This window comes from Pongo pygmaeus, chromosome 10 (genome assembly GCF_028885625.2).
Source record: "Pongo pygmaeus isolate AG05252 chromosome 10, NHGRI_mPonPyg2-v2.0_pri, whole genome shotgun sequence".
Classification (NCBI taxonomy): domain Eukaryota; kingdom Metazoa; phylum Chordata; class Mammalia; order Primates; family Hominidae; genus Pongo; species Pongo pygmaeus.
Window position 1 is genome coordinate 65,136,513 of NC_072383.2, and position 16,148 is coordinate 65,152,660.

A 16,148-nucleotide genomic window follows, 5' to 3' on the forward strand; every position below is an offset into this window, starting at 1 on the left:
CATGCACCATCATAATATCTACTGGGACTCTCCACCAAACTTTCACACAGAAACCAAATGACATCCTGATGAGAAAAGAATGGACTACAGATGGCCTGAAAAAATCTGTTCTTGAAGTATTTTGAGGATTGCCAAGGCAAACAGTGTCCTTACCGAAAGTTCCCCTGCTGCAAATAAAAACTCCATGTTCTTTAGATCCATCGGAAACAGGGAAACATTGAAATCAAGGGTATAACCCCCTACAACCATATCTTGCTGCCAACACTTCCCTTACCACCCTATTTTCTCCAGGATGTTATCTGACACATGTAGAGTGTTTCTGGGTTTTTTGTTTGTTTGTTTGTTTTTAGATGGAATTTCGCTCTTGCTGCCCAGGCTGGAGTGCAATGGTACAATCTGGCTCACTGCAACCTCTGCCTCCCAGGTTCAAGTGGTTCTCCTGCCTCAGCCTCCTGAGTAGGTGGGATTACAGGTGTGCACCACCACACCTGGCTAATTTTTTTGTATTTTTAGTAGAGACGGGGTTTCACCATGTTGGCCAAGCTGGTCTCGAACTCCTGACCTCAGGTGATCCACCCACCTTGGCCTCCCAAAGTACTGGGATTACAGGCATGAGCCCCCATGCCTGGCCTGTTTCTGGCTTTATCTTTGCCTATGACAAGTTCTTTCTGGTTCAGCTGATAGTATTTCCCCCAAATTCAGAATACATAAGAAATCACTGGGAATTTACATCTGATTACCATAGATTCATTCTCTCATATTACAGTGCTCAAAGTTACAAGCAGAAATAGTATGTGATTGCTATGTTGGTGTTTCATTAATATTTTCTTAAAGTTAAAATTGTTTTCTGAGGAAGTAGCCAGAATAATAATTCTCTCAAACTCAAAAAACTGTTGGCACAATTTGAAGTCAGTCATCATTTCTAACCAACATATACTCTTTTTGCTGCCAAGATAGCTTGACAATTTTAATATCTGCATGATGGCCTATAATGACAATCCCAGCAGCATTCTGGTGATAAGATCTTAGAGGGTATGTTGAGGAAGAAATACTTGTTTAGGTGGCTTTCATAATGCCACTTGGCTTCGAGGTCATTTTTCCTGTCCTGGAGGATTCCCTTAAAGCACTCCTGGGTGATGTTGAGAAAGTGAATGGGTGTTCCACCAAAAATGGCTGCGTGGTAATAAAAATCCCCCTGGCCGAATGGAATGTATGCCACTGACTCCTTCCGCCTCTCATAAGTATACTCCTCAGGATGTGTCCTGTACCACCAGGCCTATAGCTGAGCCACGGACTGGCCTAGGGTCTCCACTCCAAAATTGTCTTGGAACACTTGGTCCACATCCATGCAGAAGAGGAAGTCAACTTCCTGTTGGATGTGGGCCAACATGTGCTCCCTGATGGTCTTCATGCCCATGATGCTGATGGTCTGCTACCTCTTCTCGGGCTTGATCTCAAACACTCTGAAGAAACGCAGAGGACCCAGCTCTATCAACGGCATCCTAGCGATATTATCAGCCATGATGTAAAATATGACTTTGTGGCTTACCATGAAGTACCTATCAGAAGATGTTATGAACTCCTTCAAGTAATACTCTACATGTCTTCCGACAGCAAAAACCGTCAAACCCACAGTAATTTTCTGTTTGGCATAATAATTTTCTAGGATGGTTCTGTTCTAAGTGCCTTCCCACACAACCGGCTCATTCCAACTGGTCACCGTCAGCACCTCTGGGCGATTGCATGGATTAAACCAGTTCCATGGCCGAAGCTCTTTTTTTGTCATCTTCTTCTCTTTTTTCTTTCTCTTTTTCTTTGTCTATGTCTTCTTCTTCCTCTGCTTGAGGATTGTGGGTCCCACTGTTGAAGCAGCTTGGAAACCACCGGCCCTTCTGCCCGCCGCCCTCAACAACTTCCGGGTGTTTTAAGTGATACATCCACAAGAGAGAGCCTTCTTGGGTGTTGATACATTTCCAAACCACAACAATCGCAGTTGAGACAACCAGCATTGGAGGAATTACGTTTCCTTTGACATTCATTATTTTCTCCTTATCATCTGCTTCTTTCACCCCAGAGTAAAAGGCAAAACAACAAAGTTCTACTGAGCTCCCTTCTGCAGAAGTAAGGGTTCAAGGAAGGGAAGATGCTGCGTTCCAACTCTTGACTGGCAGAACCCGGGCGCCTAGGGCCGGCGCGTCTCGAGGGACCCTAGGTAAGACTCCGCCTCCCTCCCCGCCCAGGTGGCCCCTGGGCGCTGGGCTCAGCCGCCTAGCCGTGTCGGCCCCAGCCTGGCAAGGCCTGCCGGGAAAACGTATCGGCTTTGACATTCAACTCAGAATTTCATTTCAGAAATTACCAACTAGTTGAATAAATATAGATCTATTTATTCCCTTTAACTTATTTACAACAAATGTAGAAATTGAACACGGGCCACATGTACTTGGCAGAAGGCTGTTTTAAAAATGAACATCAAACTTATTTTCTGCCAAGACTCTCTCCTCCCCATCATCCATTCAGCACTAGGTTCAGAAAAAATTACCTACAGAACAACGGTTTTCAAATTATGTTTCATGGTCACGGTATTCTCATTTCTTGAGATGATACAGGTACAACTTTAAATTCTATGCTCAAATGTGTCAAGCAGCTGCATACTACATATTCCTCTTACATGCTGCCATATTAAATCTGTGGGCCGGGCGCTGTGGCTGTAATCCCAGCACTTTGGGAGGCCGAGGTGGGCCAATCATTTGAGGTCAGGAGTTCAAGACCAGCCTGGCCAACATGGTGAAACCCCGTCTCTACTAAAAATACAAAAATTAGCCGGGCGAGGGGGCGCACCTGTAATCCCAGCTACTCAGGAGGCTGAGACAGGGAAATCACTTGAACCTGGGAGGTGGAGGTTGCAGTGAGCCGAGATTGCACCACTGCACACTCCAGCCTGGGTGACAGGGTGAGACTACGTCTCAAAAAAAAAAAGTTTGGAGACAAGGTACTATTAAGAAAACTGTTTCCTGCACTTTTTCTCTTAACCAAAACCCTCCTCAGCAACAACATCCCCCTTCCCCAGCCAACACATAACCCAAGACCTAAGAGTATTTGCTTCTGTTATTTTATGGAACTAGTGTTCTAGGGTTCACAACTTGGGAAATCCTACAACAGAGCTTCCCTGTAATAACAGGGCGGAAGAATGGAAAGCCAGATAAAGCCCTGGAGGGTCTTTTTTCCCCTAAGAATTTTGATGTTTTCTTTATTTCATGCCATATCAGAATTGCTTTAGTGAAAATTTAGAGGGTTTTAATTCCATTTACTTTTATTTCACATTCCTAGTCTCTAGCAGGGGTGACCTTTATGAAGTTACTTACCCTCTTTGTGCCTCTCATACTTAAAATATGAAAAACACCAATCTCATAGGGCTGTTCTGAGGATTGAGTTAATACAATGTCTCATAAATCAGTGCTCGGCAGGGCATGGTGGCTCACGCCTGTAATCCCAGCACTTTGGGAGGCCGACGTGGACAGATCACCTGAGGTCAGTTCAAGACCAGCCTGGCCAACATGGTGAAACCCTGCCGTCTCTATTAGAAATAAAAAAATTAGCCAGGCATGGTGGCAGGCACCTGTAATTGCAGCTACTTGGGAGGCTGAGGCATGAGAATTGCTTGAACATGGGAGGTGGAGAGTGAGTGGAGATTGTGCCACTGAACCCCAGCCTGGGCAACAAAGTGAGACTCCCTCTCAAGGAAAAAAAATGCTCATAAAGGCCAGGCGCAGTGGCTCACACCTGTAATCTCAGAACTTTGGGAGGGCGATGTGGGAGGATCACTGAGGTCAGGAGTTCATGACCAGCTTGGACAACATAGCAAAACCCTGTCTCTACTAAAAATAAAAAAATTAGCCGGGCGTGCTGTAATCCCAGCTATGTGCAAGGCTGAGGCAGGGAGAATCGCTTGAACCCGGGAAGCAGAGGTTGCAGTGAGCCGAGATTGTGCCATTGCACTCCAGCCTGGGCTACAGAGCAAGACTCTGTCTCAAAAAAATAAATAAATTTAAAAAATGCTCATAATTATAACAATTATTATTATATACAAAGACTTGTACTTTTGTCTTTGAAGGACTCAAAACTTTAGTAGAAGCAATTTCTATATTAGAACAGTGACAGAAAGGTCAGAAAGAAAAGCTTAGGGACAAATGAAGGCCACCAACTACCAAAACATTTGGACTTTATTCTGTAATAGTCAGCCACTGAATGTTTTCAATAAGTAAGTAGTACTATAAAAACAATGTTTTGGACAACTCTGAAGTGGTTGTGTAGAATGACTTGGAAATAGGAACAAATAAAATATTAAAATAATATAACAATAGCTAATGTTTATGCTTTTTTGGAACATCGTTAAGTATGTAAGAAATATTAGTTATAAATATTATTATTATGGTCTAGGAAATGTGCTAGGCACCTTATACAGGATATTTTATTTAACTTTTTTTTTTTAACTTTTTTTTTTTTAACTTTTTTTTTATTTAACTTTTTTTTGGAGTTTCGCTCTTGCTGCCCAGGCTGGAGTGCAATGGTGCGATCTCGGCTCACTGCAACCTCTGCCTCCCGGGTTCAAGAGATGCTCCTTGCCTCAGCCTCCCGAGTAGCTGGGATTACAGGTGCCTGCCACCATGCCCAGCTAATTTTTGTATTTTTAGTAGAGAAAGGGTTTCACCATATTTGGCTGGGCCGGGCGTGGTGGCTCATGCCTGTAGTCCCAGCACTTTGGGAGGCTGAGGCCGGTGGATCACCTGAGGTTAGGAGTTATTTAACTCTTAAAACAACCCTGAGGTAATATCCTGATAATCATTTACCCACGAAGAAACTGAAGTTGAGAAAGATGAAAATGAATTGCCTATGACACCAAGTAAGTGGCTGTAAACATGATTTATATTTAAGGAATCTGACTCCAAATATTATAGTTCAGCTGGAAATTCAAAAGTGAAAGAATTTACACACAGAAAAAGACAAACCATGATTTGCTTTCTGAGTGGACACAGGCTAAAAGAAAGTATTATTGATAATACCAAATGATTGAGGCCTTGAGGTCCACACATACACAAAAAAGACCTGCTTCTTTGTGTGTGTATGTGTGTGCGTTTTACATTAAATATGGTGGAAAGGCTATTCAGAGCGAAAGGCAATTAATTGTGGCTGAAGCACTAAGGACAGTTTGATGAAAGATATATTAATCATGGCAGATGGGTAAAATAAAGAAATATGGCATTACTGGGGAGAAAAAGTATCATATATTACTTATATATTATTATCGTCATTTTAAGACGTTGTCGCACTCTGTCGCCCAGGCTGTAGTGCAGTGGCACGATCTCAGCTCACTGCAACCTCCGCCTCCTGGGTTCAAGCAATTTTTCTGCCTCAGCCTCTCCAGTAGCTGTGACTACAGGCACGCTACCATGCCCAGCTAATTTTTGTATTTTTAGTAGAAATGGGGTTTCACCATATTGGCCAGGCTGGTCTCGAACTCGTGACCTCCTGATCTGCCCGCCTCGGCCTCCCAAAGTGGTGGGGTTACAGGCATGAGCCACCGCACCCGGCCTTTATATTACATACATTTAAGTAAAAGGATACATGAGAGCAGATCAGAGGTATGTGTGAAATTTAGACACATATTGAGGCTAAATCAAGTTTCATCTGTTTATTAACTTCTATTGCCTGACTTTGAAGTACTCAGTAATAGTTGATGAATACAGAAAACAATGGTAAAGGTCAGGTAGATTTGATCAGATTTGAGGTATGTGTTAGTACAGAGCTATTTAAAGGTTTGTTGTTGTTTTTAACAGGAGTATCAAGTGAGATTGATTTTTCATCTCTTCACCAGGCTCTCTGTTCTTTTAGAAAGGCCTGTCAGCTAGCTTCATCCCTAACACTTTCAGGGATGTTGACCCCTAGCTGGCAAAACTTGTGTTTAAAATCCCAAATATTAAGCAGATGAAAAACTTGGATACTAAATACTTTCATAACTCATCTCCACGAATTTGTATGTCTGAGGGAACAATACACAGCTGCAGGTCCATCAAGGCCACAAAAGCTAACTACAGAGATAGTCTTTTAGCTATTTGGAAATCAGTAGGGCCTGACTACAGTCATCTGTCGCATATCCATTAGTCTTACTACGGTCCTGCTGGCGTCAGAGAGGTAGCTTTACGATGCACGGAAGGAGTGTGTCTGGCCAGAGAAGTGGGGAGGCTCAGCTGCCTTAGGAGGTGCAAGGAGTAGCGCTAGGAAGTTGCTGCTAGGCCTCTGGCAAGAACACCAACTGATCCGCAATGCGCCTGGCCAAACTGCAGCAGGCTCTGCAAATACCGCATAACAGAAAAAGCCTGTATTGGAGAATATAAGAATCCGCAGCAGAAACGGAGTGCGCGACGATTCAAAGGTTTTTACCCAGCACGGCTCCCCCTTCAGACTGCAAATCCCAGCATTCACTCCTTCCACGGCAGCCAATGAGGAAGCTACAAATTCCCGCAGCCAATCACATTCTGGGCCAGTGTATCACCCGACTGAATTCTGGGATTTGTGGTTTTCATGTGGCAACATTACACCATGGTGGTTAACGCAATGCAGGCCACGCGTCTGATCCCAAACGACACCTCCCTGTTATAAATTCTTATGTTGGTTCCGCAAGCTAACTCCTTAACTGTCGTTACTCCCAGACTTTCTCCTTCTCAAAGCTCGTAATCTTTTTCTCTTAATGTTATCAAATAATCTAGTTATTTTCAAATTAAGGCCCACTTGCTCCACTCGTCTCCTGTCCTTTAACCGTCGCTTTACAGTCTCGCGAGAACAGCCCCTTTTCTGTCGCCGTCATGCCTCCAAAAGGCGGGTCACGCGAAAACTGACATAGGCTTCAGCCAACCGAATTGTTTTTTAACTCTCGTCTCCACAGCGTGCGTGGGGAGGCCTCCGTGAACTCTGACCTTAGCTTTCCGTAGCGTCCCGCGTCTGCCGCCCCCGCCCCCGGAGCGAAGGAGGCGGGCTTTGGCCTTTTGCCCTAGGGAGCGAGTGCGGAGCGAGTGGGAGCGAGACGGCCCTGAGTGGAAGTGTCTGGCTCCCCGTAGAGGCCCTACTGTACGCCCCGCTGCCCATGAGCTCGTTCTCACGCGAACAGCGCCGTCGTTAGGCTGGCCCTGTAGCTTCGGCTTACCCCGGGACAGGCCCACGCCTCGCCGGGGAGGGGGCAGCCCGTCGAGGCGCCTCCCTAGTCAGCGTCGGCGTCGCGCTGCGACCCTGGAAGCGGGAGCCGCCGCGAGCGAGAGGAGGAGCTCCAGTGGCGGCGGCGGCGGCGGCGGCAGCGGGCAGCAGCTCCAGCAACGCCAGCGGGCGGGATCGAGGCCGTCAACATGGCGAGCGCCTCGTACCACATTTCCAATTTGCTGGAAAAAATGACATCCAGCGACAAGGACTTTAGGTGAGGCCGAGATCCGACCCTCACCCCACCTCGGGGTTCTCGCAGCCGCGGCCCTGGCCGTCACGCAGGCCTTGCCCCACCCCTTCGGCCGTAGCTGGTAGCTTCTCTGCCCCGAAGTCTCCAGCCCACCGGTCCGCTGGCCTCCCGATCCCTGCGGAGCCCCTTTCCTCTCCCCTCTTGCAACCCCCTCCCCCCATTCTTTCTCCTAGGCAGTTGCCCGCCGCGGTCTCTAGGCCCTGTTTGCGTGTCTCAGCGCCCCCACATCCTTCCCTGCCCCACCGGGAGGCGATTTTTGCGTCTCAGGTAGCTTGAAGGGGCGAAACCACCCACCATTGTGGAGAAGGGAGTTGCTCGAGGCCGGGAGACCAGGCGCCGGGCCTACTCGCTTGCCATCCTGCGGCGCTAGGCCGCCCTGCTCGCTGGGGCCCAAGCTGCTGCCCACTCGGGGACCCGGCAGCCTCCTCTCTGCCCGCAGGTGCGCATGGGCCTTGCTGCATTCAGGTGGAATGATGAACTTTTGCTCTCTTGGCTGATACATACTTCTTTTTTGGATAATTTATTTTCGTGAAGGTGGAAAGAAGGGGGAGGGGAGCCAGGATGGAGGAAACTTCGCTCGTAGGGTTTTCCCGCCAGCATCACTGTCAGTTCCCCTTGTCAGGTAAAACCACCTTAGGAACTCGGGGTTTCAATCTCATGTCCTCATATCCAAAATCACTGCCAAAGGGATGGATTGCTGGATCTTAATCATAGCAGACGGATCTTCAAAAGGAAGAGATGTTTAATACGGACTTGGTGAATATGAAGCTTTATTACAGCAGTTCTGTTCAGGAGATCGGTACTGTTGGTTCCAAAGTGTTGTAATATGCATAGTGAAGATTTATTATATTTTTACAGGTTGGTTATATCTTTGTTTTTATTTTTCCTTGCACGCTACGGTGATTGTTGCATTGTTTCCCGCCTCCCATCTCTTCACAAATAAGTTCTCAATCTAAAAAAAAAAAAAAAAAAAAAAAAAATCGCTTATTTCCTTATATCTGTTTTGTTCTCTAATGCTTAGTGGTTGTAATTTGGGTGCATTTTAAAGGAAATAACAAATAGTCTTCAACTAAAATTGTGACTAAAGAGCTTGTTTGTTTTGTATGAACAATATGTTTTAACACCTGAAAATGTGTCCGAACCGTGTGGACTGGGAAGAACTTTTCGGATTTGTGAGAGGAGAACCATGAAAAAGTAGTAATTGTGTTCCTGATTAAGTTGATATACTGGCTTATTAAAATAGTCAATGACCACAAAACCACATATTACTTTAAAAAATATTTCTACCTAGGCAGCTCATAAGTGTTGTATTTAAAACTTAAAAATCAGTTCGCTAATGGTAAACATTTTAGTATTGTTAACTTTTTGGAGGTGACATGTTTGTTTTGTGTATTTTAGGTTTGTGTAGTTCTAGGGCCAAAATTAAGATTCTTGGGGGAAATAAAAGTTTTGTGTTGTTTTACGGATTGGAATGCCGTTTGATTTTTGGGGCTTTGCTTGCTTCCAATTCAAGTAATGGATAAGGTGTGTGGCGTGATTTCCTCCCCATTGCTGTCAGTTTGGCTCATCCTGTAAAGGTGGTAAATTTCATTCTGATTGTGGTCAATTTCAGTCTGAAGGTAGCACTTTATAATAATACAACTTTGTTCAACTAGTCAGACTCCTGTATGGGTATAAGTTTAGAAAGGCTAAAGAAATTATGTGGTGATACCATATATGTGATTATTGACTGAAGCTTGCTTTTTTAAATTTCCTGTGAAAGAAAGATAACATGTACATACCTAGTTGTTTTTTTCTTAAATAAATTACATGAAAGAAATAATGCTCTGATACTAAATGACAGTCACTGCTGAATTTGATAAAGATTATCTATGAATTTTGGTTGTACTGAATCAAAACATTGCCTGGAGGATTAGTGTAATATTGATATATTCCTAATAGTTGGTGAATGCTAAACAAGGTATGTTTAGGAGCAGTACGTAATTTCCAGTAATTTGACATAATTAAGATATTTTTATCAACTCTCTTCTAAAAAACATTTTTATAATGAGCTGTAGCCATCTAGTTAATAGACAAGTCTTTGGAACCAAAGCACTTTATATATTCAGTTTAAACAGACATTAAATGATTAATTAGTAAGCGTTTGGAGTCAAGAATTTTGAAATTTTTTCTGCATATTTTTAGTATAGGCATTTATTTTAATTTGCTCTTTTTTTAAAAAAGATGCTTTGTTCTCATTAGAAGTTTATTTTGGCTTAAATACCAAGATTTGTGGCTACATATTTTAAAAATACCTAGCACTAGAAGGATCTTGAGGACAAGGTTAACATTATGGAATGACCAACATGTGCAAAGCACTCTGCCTGTACTAAGGACGAGAGAAGAAAAAAATGCTGCCAAAATGAGCAAATTTTATTATCCTCATGGTAGGATCCAAAGAGAATTTGACCTAGTCACAAGGTCTGGGTTCTAATCATGTGTGATTCTTTGTTATGAACTGTAAGATCTTATGCAAGCTATTTAATTTGAGATTACATTTTTCACTTCTGAGAGGCATGGACATGACTAATTACAAAAGGTTGCTTATAGGCATAAAATTTCAGGTCTATTTACATAATTACATAGTCCATTAATACAGAGAAGGTAAAGAAATGAATGCAGGCTTAAAAATGTGGAAATTTCTGCATTTTAAAAGAATCTTTTTGTAGGACTTAATAGGCTCAATTGATTGAAAAATTGTAATATTTCTTTTGTGTTTTAGTATTGTGCATTATTTAAAAATGAGATATTAAGACTTAGGAGAAATGGGGAAGCATTAGGATGAGAAATGCTGAGATTAGGAACTCTGATGCCATATGCAGGGTGTTTGTTGTTGTTGTTGTTTTGGTTTTTTTTGTTTGTTTTTTTTTTGAGACAGAGTCTTTTCTGTCACCAGGCTGTAGTGCAGTGGCGCCATCTCGGCTCCTCAACCTCTGCCTCCCAGGTTCAAGTGACTCCCTTGCCTCAGCCTCCCAAGTAGTTGGGATTACAGGCACGCACCACCATGCCTGGCTAATTTTTTGTATTTTAGTCGAGACGAGGTTTCACCATGTTGGCCAACATGGTCTCGATCTTCTAACCTCGTGATCCGCCCGCCTGGGCCTCCCAAAGTGCTGGGATTACAGGCGAGAGCCACCGCGTCCACCCATGCAGGGTTGGTTGGTTGTTTAAAAAAAAAAAAGGAGACTAGGAGCTCTTTTATAAAAAAAAGGAAGAGGCATTTGTGTGTCTTAATTACCAGGATAGTGCCTGTTACTTACTAGCCTTGGTTTAGTGAAAAGTTATTAATGAATGCCAATTCAAATAAAACCTTCAGAAGAAAAATGAAGAAACATTCCTTGGGACAGTACCTTAGAACAGTGCTTCTCATCACTTCCTCCCTAAAAGAAACACTTCTGGAGTGTACTGAGACTTTTTGCCAGAAAACATTTGTACCAGTGTATATAGTTATTTTAAGGACCTCTAGGGATGCATGTTCCATAAAGGAATAAAGAGTAAACCTTATAATGTAGCCAATAGATAGCGGATTCAGTTGATACCAGAGTGAAAGCTTTAATGTGGATGAACCATGTGACACTCCATTTTTGAATATTAATATTGAATATTTGGTGGGTTGAGGTAACTAAGTTCTTTCCTTTTTTTTTTTTGAGATAGGGTCTCGCTCTGTCACCCACGCTGGAGTGCAGTGGCATCACCTCAACTCACTGCAGCTTCAACCTCCTGGGCTCAAGCGATCTTCTTCCCACCTCAGCCCCCAGAGTAGCTGGGACTACAGGTGTGCACAACCACACTTAGCTAATTTTTTTTGTAGAGACAGGTGTCACCATGTTTCCCAGGCTGGTCTCAAACTCTTGAGTTCCGGCAGTCCGCCCACCTTGGCCTCCCAAAGTGCTGGGATTACAGGCTTGAGCCACTGTGCCCAGCCACTTCTTTTATTTTCATATTCTTCAACCACCAGTTGATTTAAAATATTCCAAGGAAGCAAGAGCTAAAGAAAATATCATTATCTTTCTATATATAATAGTTAATATTAATGCTTACTGTGAGCTTGATTTTTATTTATCCTTACAACTTTAGTAAAAGAGGATAATAATAATCTAATTTACAGTTGAAGAAACTGAGATTTGGAGAGATTAAGTACTTGTTTAAGGTCAGTTAGATAGTAGGTCTGGGACTCATAGGATCTCTTTACTTCCAGAGCATGAACTCTTCTTAACCACCCAGCTATGTCACTTCTCCAGGGTTTAGATTAGGGGATGTTAAGATTCAGGCCTTAAATTTCATTTCCCTCTAAAATTAGGCTTATAGAATATTTCATGCTAGAAGATGCTTTTAATAATTCCTGAGGACTACAAAAAGTTTAAGATCTAGTGCTTACTTTCCCTAAATCTACATGCTTGTTGAATAGTTAAGACACTATTGTAAAAAGATGAATAACCCAGGGCAGTATGTAATTGTCAGGCATTAAGTGGCAGAGAATATTAAAGCAAGAAGATTCATGTCCATGGAGAGATTTGAGCCAGGTGTTGAAAATGAAACTCTAGATAGAAAGAGAAAATGTAAAGCACACGATACAAAACTTCACTGGGGAAGAGGGAATAGATAACTTGACTGTAGCTGGATGGATATTGTCCACAGAACTCCTTAAGAATAGGGACCTTGTCTTACTAAACGGAATCCTTCTCTTTGTCTGGCTCTGGGCCATGTGGGTTCTCAGTAGGTGCTTGTTTAAGTAGAATTGGATTTTATTTCCATTATATAGGGATTTTAGGAACCTTCAGGAAACCATTGTAAAATCAACTAAACTGTTTGTTTAAATACCACTTGATAGAATCTTCTTAAAATAATTCACCCCATTTTAGAATGCAAGTTTTTCCCAATTTGATAAAGGTTTATATTACCAGATTTATTTATTTAAGTGTTTTGGATATTGGATGGTATTTTCTTTTGGAAACTGTTTAAAACGCTTATAAAAAAAACTTAAGCCTTTTAAGGAATCAGGTTTTCAGAGCTGGAAGGAACCTTAGAGATCCTATCATATAGCCAAAAGTACAGTGTGGGTGGGCATTTACAATAACATAACAGGAAATAGTGAAATTATCTTAAGTACTTGTGCTTGAAGAAAAGCAGGTTTAATCAGAAGAAATAGATTTGCAGAGATTAAGAAGGTGATTTCTGGGCACTTTTAAAAATATCTAGCAGGTTGATGACAGTAACTTTCTTGATTTTACTTTGATTTTTTTTCTTGATACATACTATGCTAACTGGTTATCAGCAGTGATTAGGGCTCACCACTGAGAAAGAGGAGGAAGGGACCTCACAGAGAAAACTGGGAAGAAAGATTAGTAAAAAATTAGATTTCTTTACATGAACAATATTAAGAGTATTCCAATTTAGGCCTTGTGCGGTGGCTCATGCCTGTAATTCCAGCACTTTGGGAGGCCAAGGGCAGATCATCTGAGGTCAGGAGTTCATGACCAGCCTTGACAACATGGTGAAACCCCATCTCTACTAAAAATACAAAAATTAGCCGGGCATGGTGATGCACACCTGTAATCCCAGCTACTCACGAGGCTGAGGCAGCAGAATTGCTTGAACCCACGAGGCAGAGGTTGCAGTGAGCCGAGATTGCACCACTGCACTGTGGCCTGGGCGACAGAGGGAGACTGTCTCAAAAAGAAAAAACAAATTGTTCCAACTTAATTCATAGCACTCTAAGGAATAACTGAGGAAAAGAAATAGCAGTGGTGTATGTGCAGGATCTCTGAAAGGTAATTGGTGTACTGAGTGATAAAATTGACCATATCAGCTAGATTTCTGGTTGGAAGCAATAGTAAAATTGTGTTTATGTATGATGAGAGAGGCTGTGGTGAGAGTTATTGTGAGTGAAAGGTATCTATTGATCTAGTGCATACCTAGTGTAAGTTCCAGACTGTGTTACTCATCACTGTGTTTGCAGAGTAGAGTTCCTTATGTTGGTGCCCTCAAAATACTTGTTGAATAAAGGAATGAGATGGCACTGCCTACAGGTCATATCAACCTGGGAATTCCATTGAAGTCTGAAACGTAAACATTTATCTTTTTCTTTTCCGATCTTAATGCCCTCTTTATCCTTATTTTGGCCTGTTAAATTACCATCTACTGAAAGTCACAAGCAGAAAACCTTTGATACCACCCTTTTCCTGTCTGTCTTCTTTGGTCTCCTGATGAGTATTTCTCAAATTAATCTTGCTGTCTCAGGTCTCTTCCTAACCCAGTTTGTTCCCTCTGGCCATTAGAATTTTCTTCCTGTATACTGCAGCTGATCATTGCCTCCCTCACTAATTTCCATTGACTACAAGATAAACTCCAGATTTCTTAGCTGTTGCCCATCTGAATTCGTAGAGACTGCTCTCCTAAAATCCCTAACAGTCTCCCTAGTCTCCTAATGTAACTCATTTAGTGGATATTTTCTTTGCTCATCTATTTGTTTTTTTTTTTTTTTAATCACTTTTTCCTTCTTGGAATTCTTTTATATGGGCATCCTGACACAAGTTGGGTTTTTGTCTGTAATAGTCAGGGAGAACACACACTTTAGGGTGTCAGAGGATGTTAGAAGGAACCTATTCATTTGGGTAGTTTGGGAAAGAGTCTAAGGAAGTGAAGCCTTGCTTTAGATTGAATGTTGTCAGAAAGTGAGGTCAATTCTGTGATTCCACCTCTTAATAAATTGTATAGGGAGGGCTGACCTAAGCAAGGGGAAAGCTGTAGTTGGTAAAGAAGTATCAGTCACTCATTTAACTGGAGAGGGAAATGTTTGGTATTTTGTATTGCTCAGTGACCTTGTCGGAAATGGATGTTCTGTAAGATTGTTTATGTCCAAGGAAACAATATGCCTTAGCTGTTAAGCATCAGATCGGTTAGTAATAACATTGAGGTTTAGTTATGGGTCTCAGATAAGTTTCTGGAATGTGGAGGCTGCTGTTTTTTTCTTTATCAGTGCCCACTTTTGGCCAAGGGTAGACAGAGTTGGGCTGCAGGACATTAATTTTTTATTTTCACATCTTCACTATGGCGGAGATTTTGTTAAGATCAGAGGAATATCCATTCCATGTAGTTTGCAGTTTAACCAAAGTTAATCCTTTCTTCTATTGTAAGATGAGCAGTTTATTCATCTGATGTGACAGTGGCTGCAGGGTAACATTAAGACTCTGGACAAGGATACATTAGCTGACTGTAATACCCAGTCTTGTGGTTTTCCTTTTATTTCTTTCCTCCTAGCTCATCCTTACCATCCCTATGTCTAATCCATTTTCAATAACTATTAATTTTAGTTTGTAAAATTCAAACCAACTAGTTCTCATTATTTGTAGTATGTTTTGTAACATTATCACAAACACTGAGTTAGCAAGTACTGAACCATTGCTTCCGAGGGAATTATGGAATTAGTTTCTGAGTCCTGAGTCACATTATTTTAATCATTTGGTGAGTCTGTAACCTTGTTTTATGAGTGTTTCTTTTAAAGATGTCTTAATATATATTGCTGATTCATTAACATTGAATTCACAGCCAATAAAGAAGCTTATCTAACACAATGTTTTTTTCAGAAGGCACATTATAGCCTTCTTGCACTTAGGAATGCTAGACAGCATTTCAGCGCTGTGCTTGGAGGCCATATTAAACAACAAGAGCACCAACAAAAAGCACAAACATGTGAAAAACATGGGCTGAAATAGGCCAAGAAGAAGATGCTTGTTTACAACATGAGAGCTGGAGCTAGAAGGCAGAGTGTTGCTTTGTGCCACCACAGCTGGGAATGTATGTGTTGGATTACTCAGATTTTTCACCACTCGACACTCATCCAAATGGCTGTGGAATAGGAAGCATTAGTTTTGGCTTTACAAATAAATGTTAATGAGTAGGTGAATTTGCAAATATGGAACCTGGGAATAATGAGAATCAACTGTATGTGATTTTTTTTTCCATCTTCATTGATTGCCATAAGCTAACTCAGGCTATCATAATTTCTCACTTAGTCATTCTCCTAACTAGTCTCCATTCAGTATGGCCAAATGAAGATTGGTTCTCTCCAAAGTATGGTCCGCAGTATAGCTGGAGTAATGTTTCTGAAATGTAAATCTGATCATTGCATTTATTCCCCATCTGTAACCCAGTTGTTTTTCAGTAGCTTCCCATTGCTCTTAGAATAAAAGCTAAAATCCTGATATGGTCTACAAATCCTTTAAATTCCTGGCCCTTGCTTACCTGGCACTAATTTCCTCCTGCTTCACCATAATTTTGCCTACTCTTTATTTATTTTTGAGACAGTGTCACTCTTTTGCTCAGGCTGGGGTGCAGTGGTGTGATCTTGATTCACTGCAACCTCCACCGCCCGGCTTCAAGCGACTGCCTCCCAGGTTCAAGCAGTTCCCCTGCCTCAGCCTCCCAAGTAGCTGGGATTACAGGCATGTACTACCATGCCTGGCTAATTTTGTATTTTTGGTAGAGACGGGGTTTCACCGTGTTGCCCAGGCTGGTCTTGAACTCCTGACCTTAGGAGATCTGCCTGCCTCGGCCTCCCAAAGTGCTGGGATTACAGGCGTGAGCCACTGGCATCTGGCCCCATAGTGTT

The 16,148-nt window shown here is 42.2% G+C and overlaps 1 protein-coding gene and 1 pseudogene across 1 annotated transcript in view; one reads left to right on the forward strand and one right to left on the reverse strand.

The window, feature by feature from the left end:
* Positions 1–909: 909 nt before the first annotated feature.
* Positions 910–2,039, reverse strand: LOC129010730 (N-acetyllactosaminide alpha-1,3-galactosyltransferase-like; annotated as a pseudogene).
* Positions 2,040–5,680: 3,641 nt separating this feature from the next.
* Positions 5,681–16,148, forward strand: part of CAND1 (cullin associated and neddylation dissociated 1) — a 45,163-nt gene continuing 34,695 nt past the window's right edge. The window contains exon 1 of the mRNA XM_054443000.2: positions 5,681–7,462. Coding sequence (XP_054298975.1) covers positions 7,395–7,462 — 68 coding nt within the window. The 5' untranslated portion in view covers positions 5,681–7,394. The remainder of the gene's footprint in view (positions 7,463–16,148) is intronic.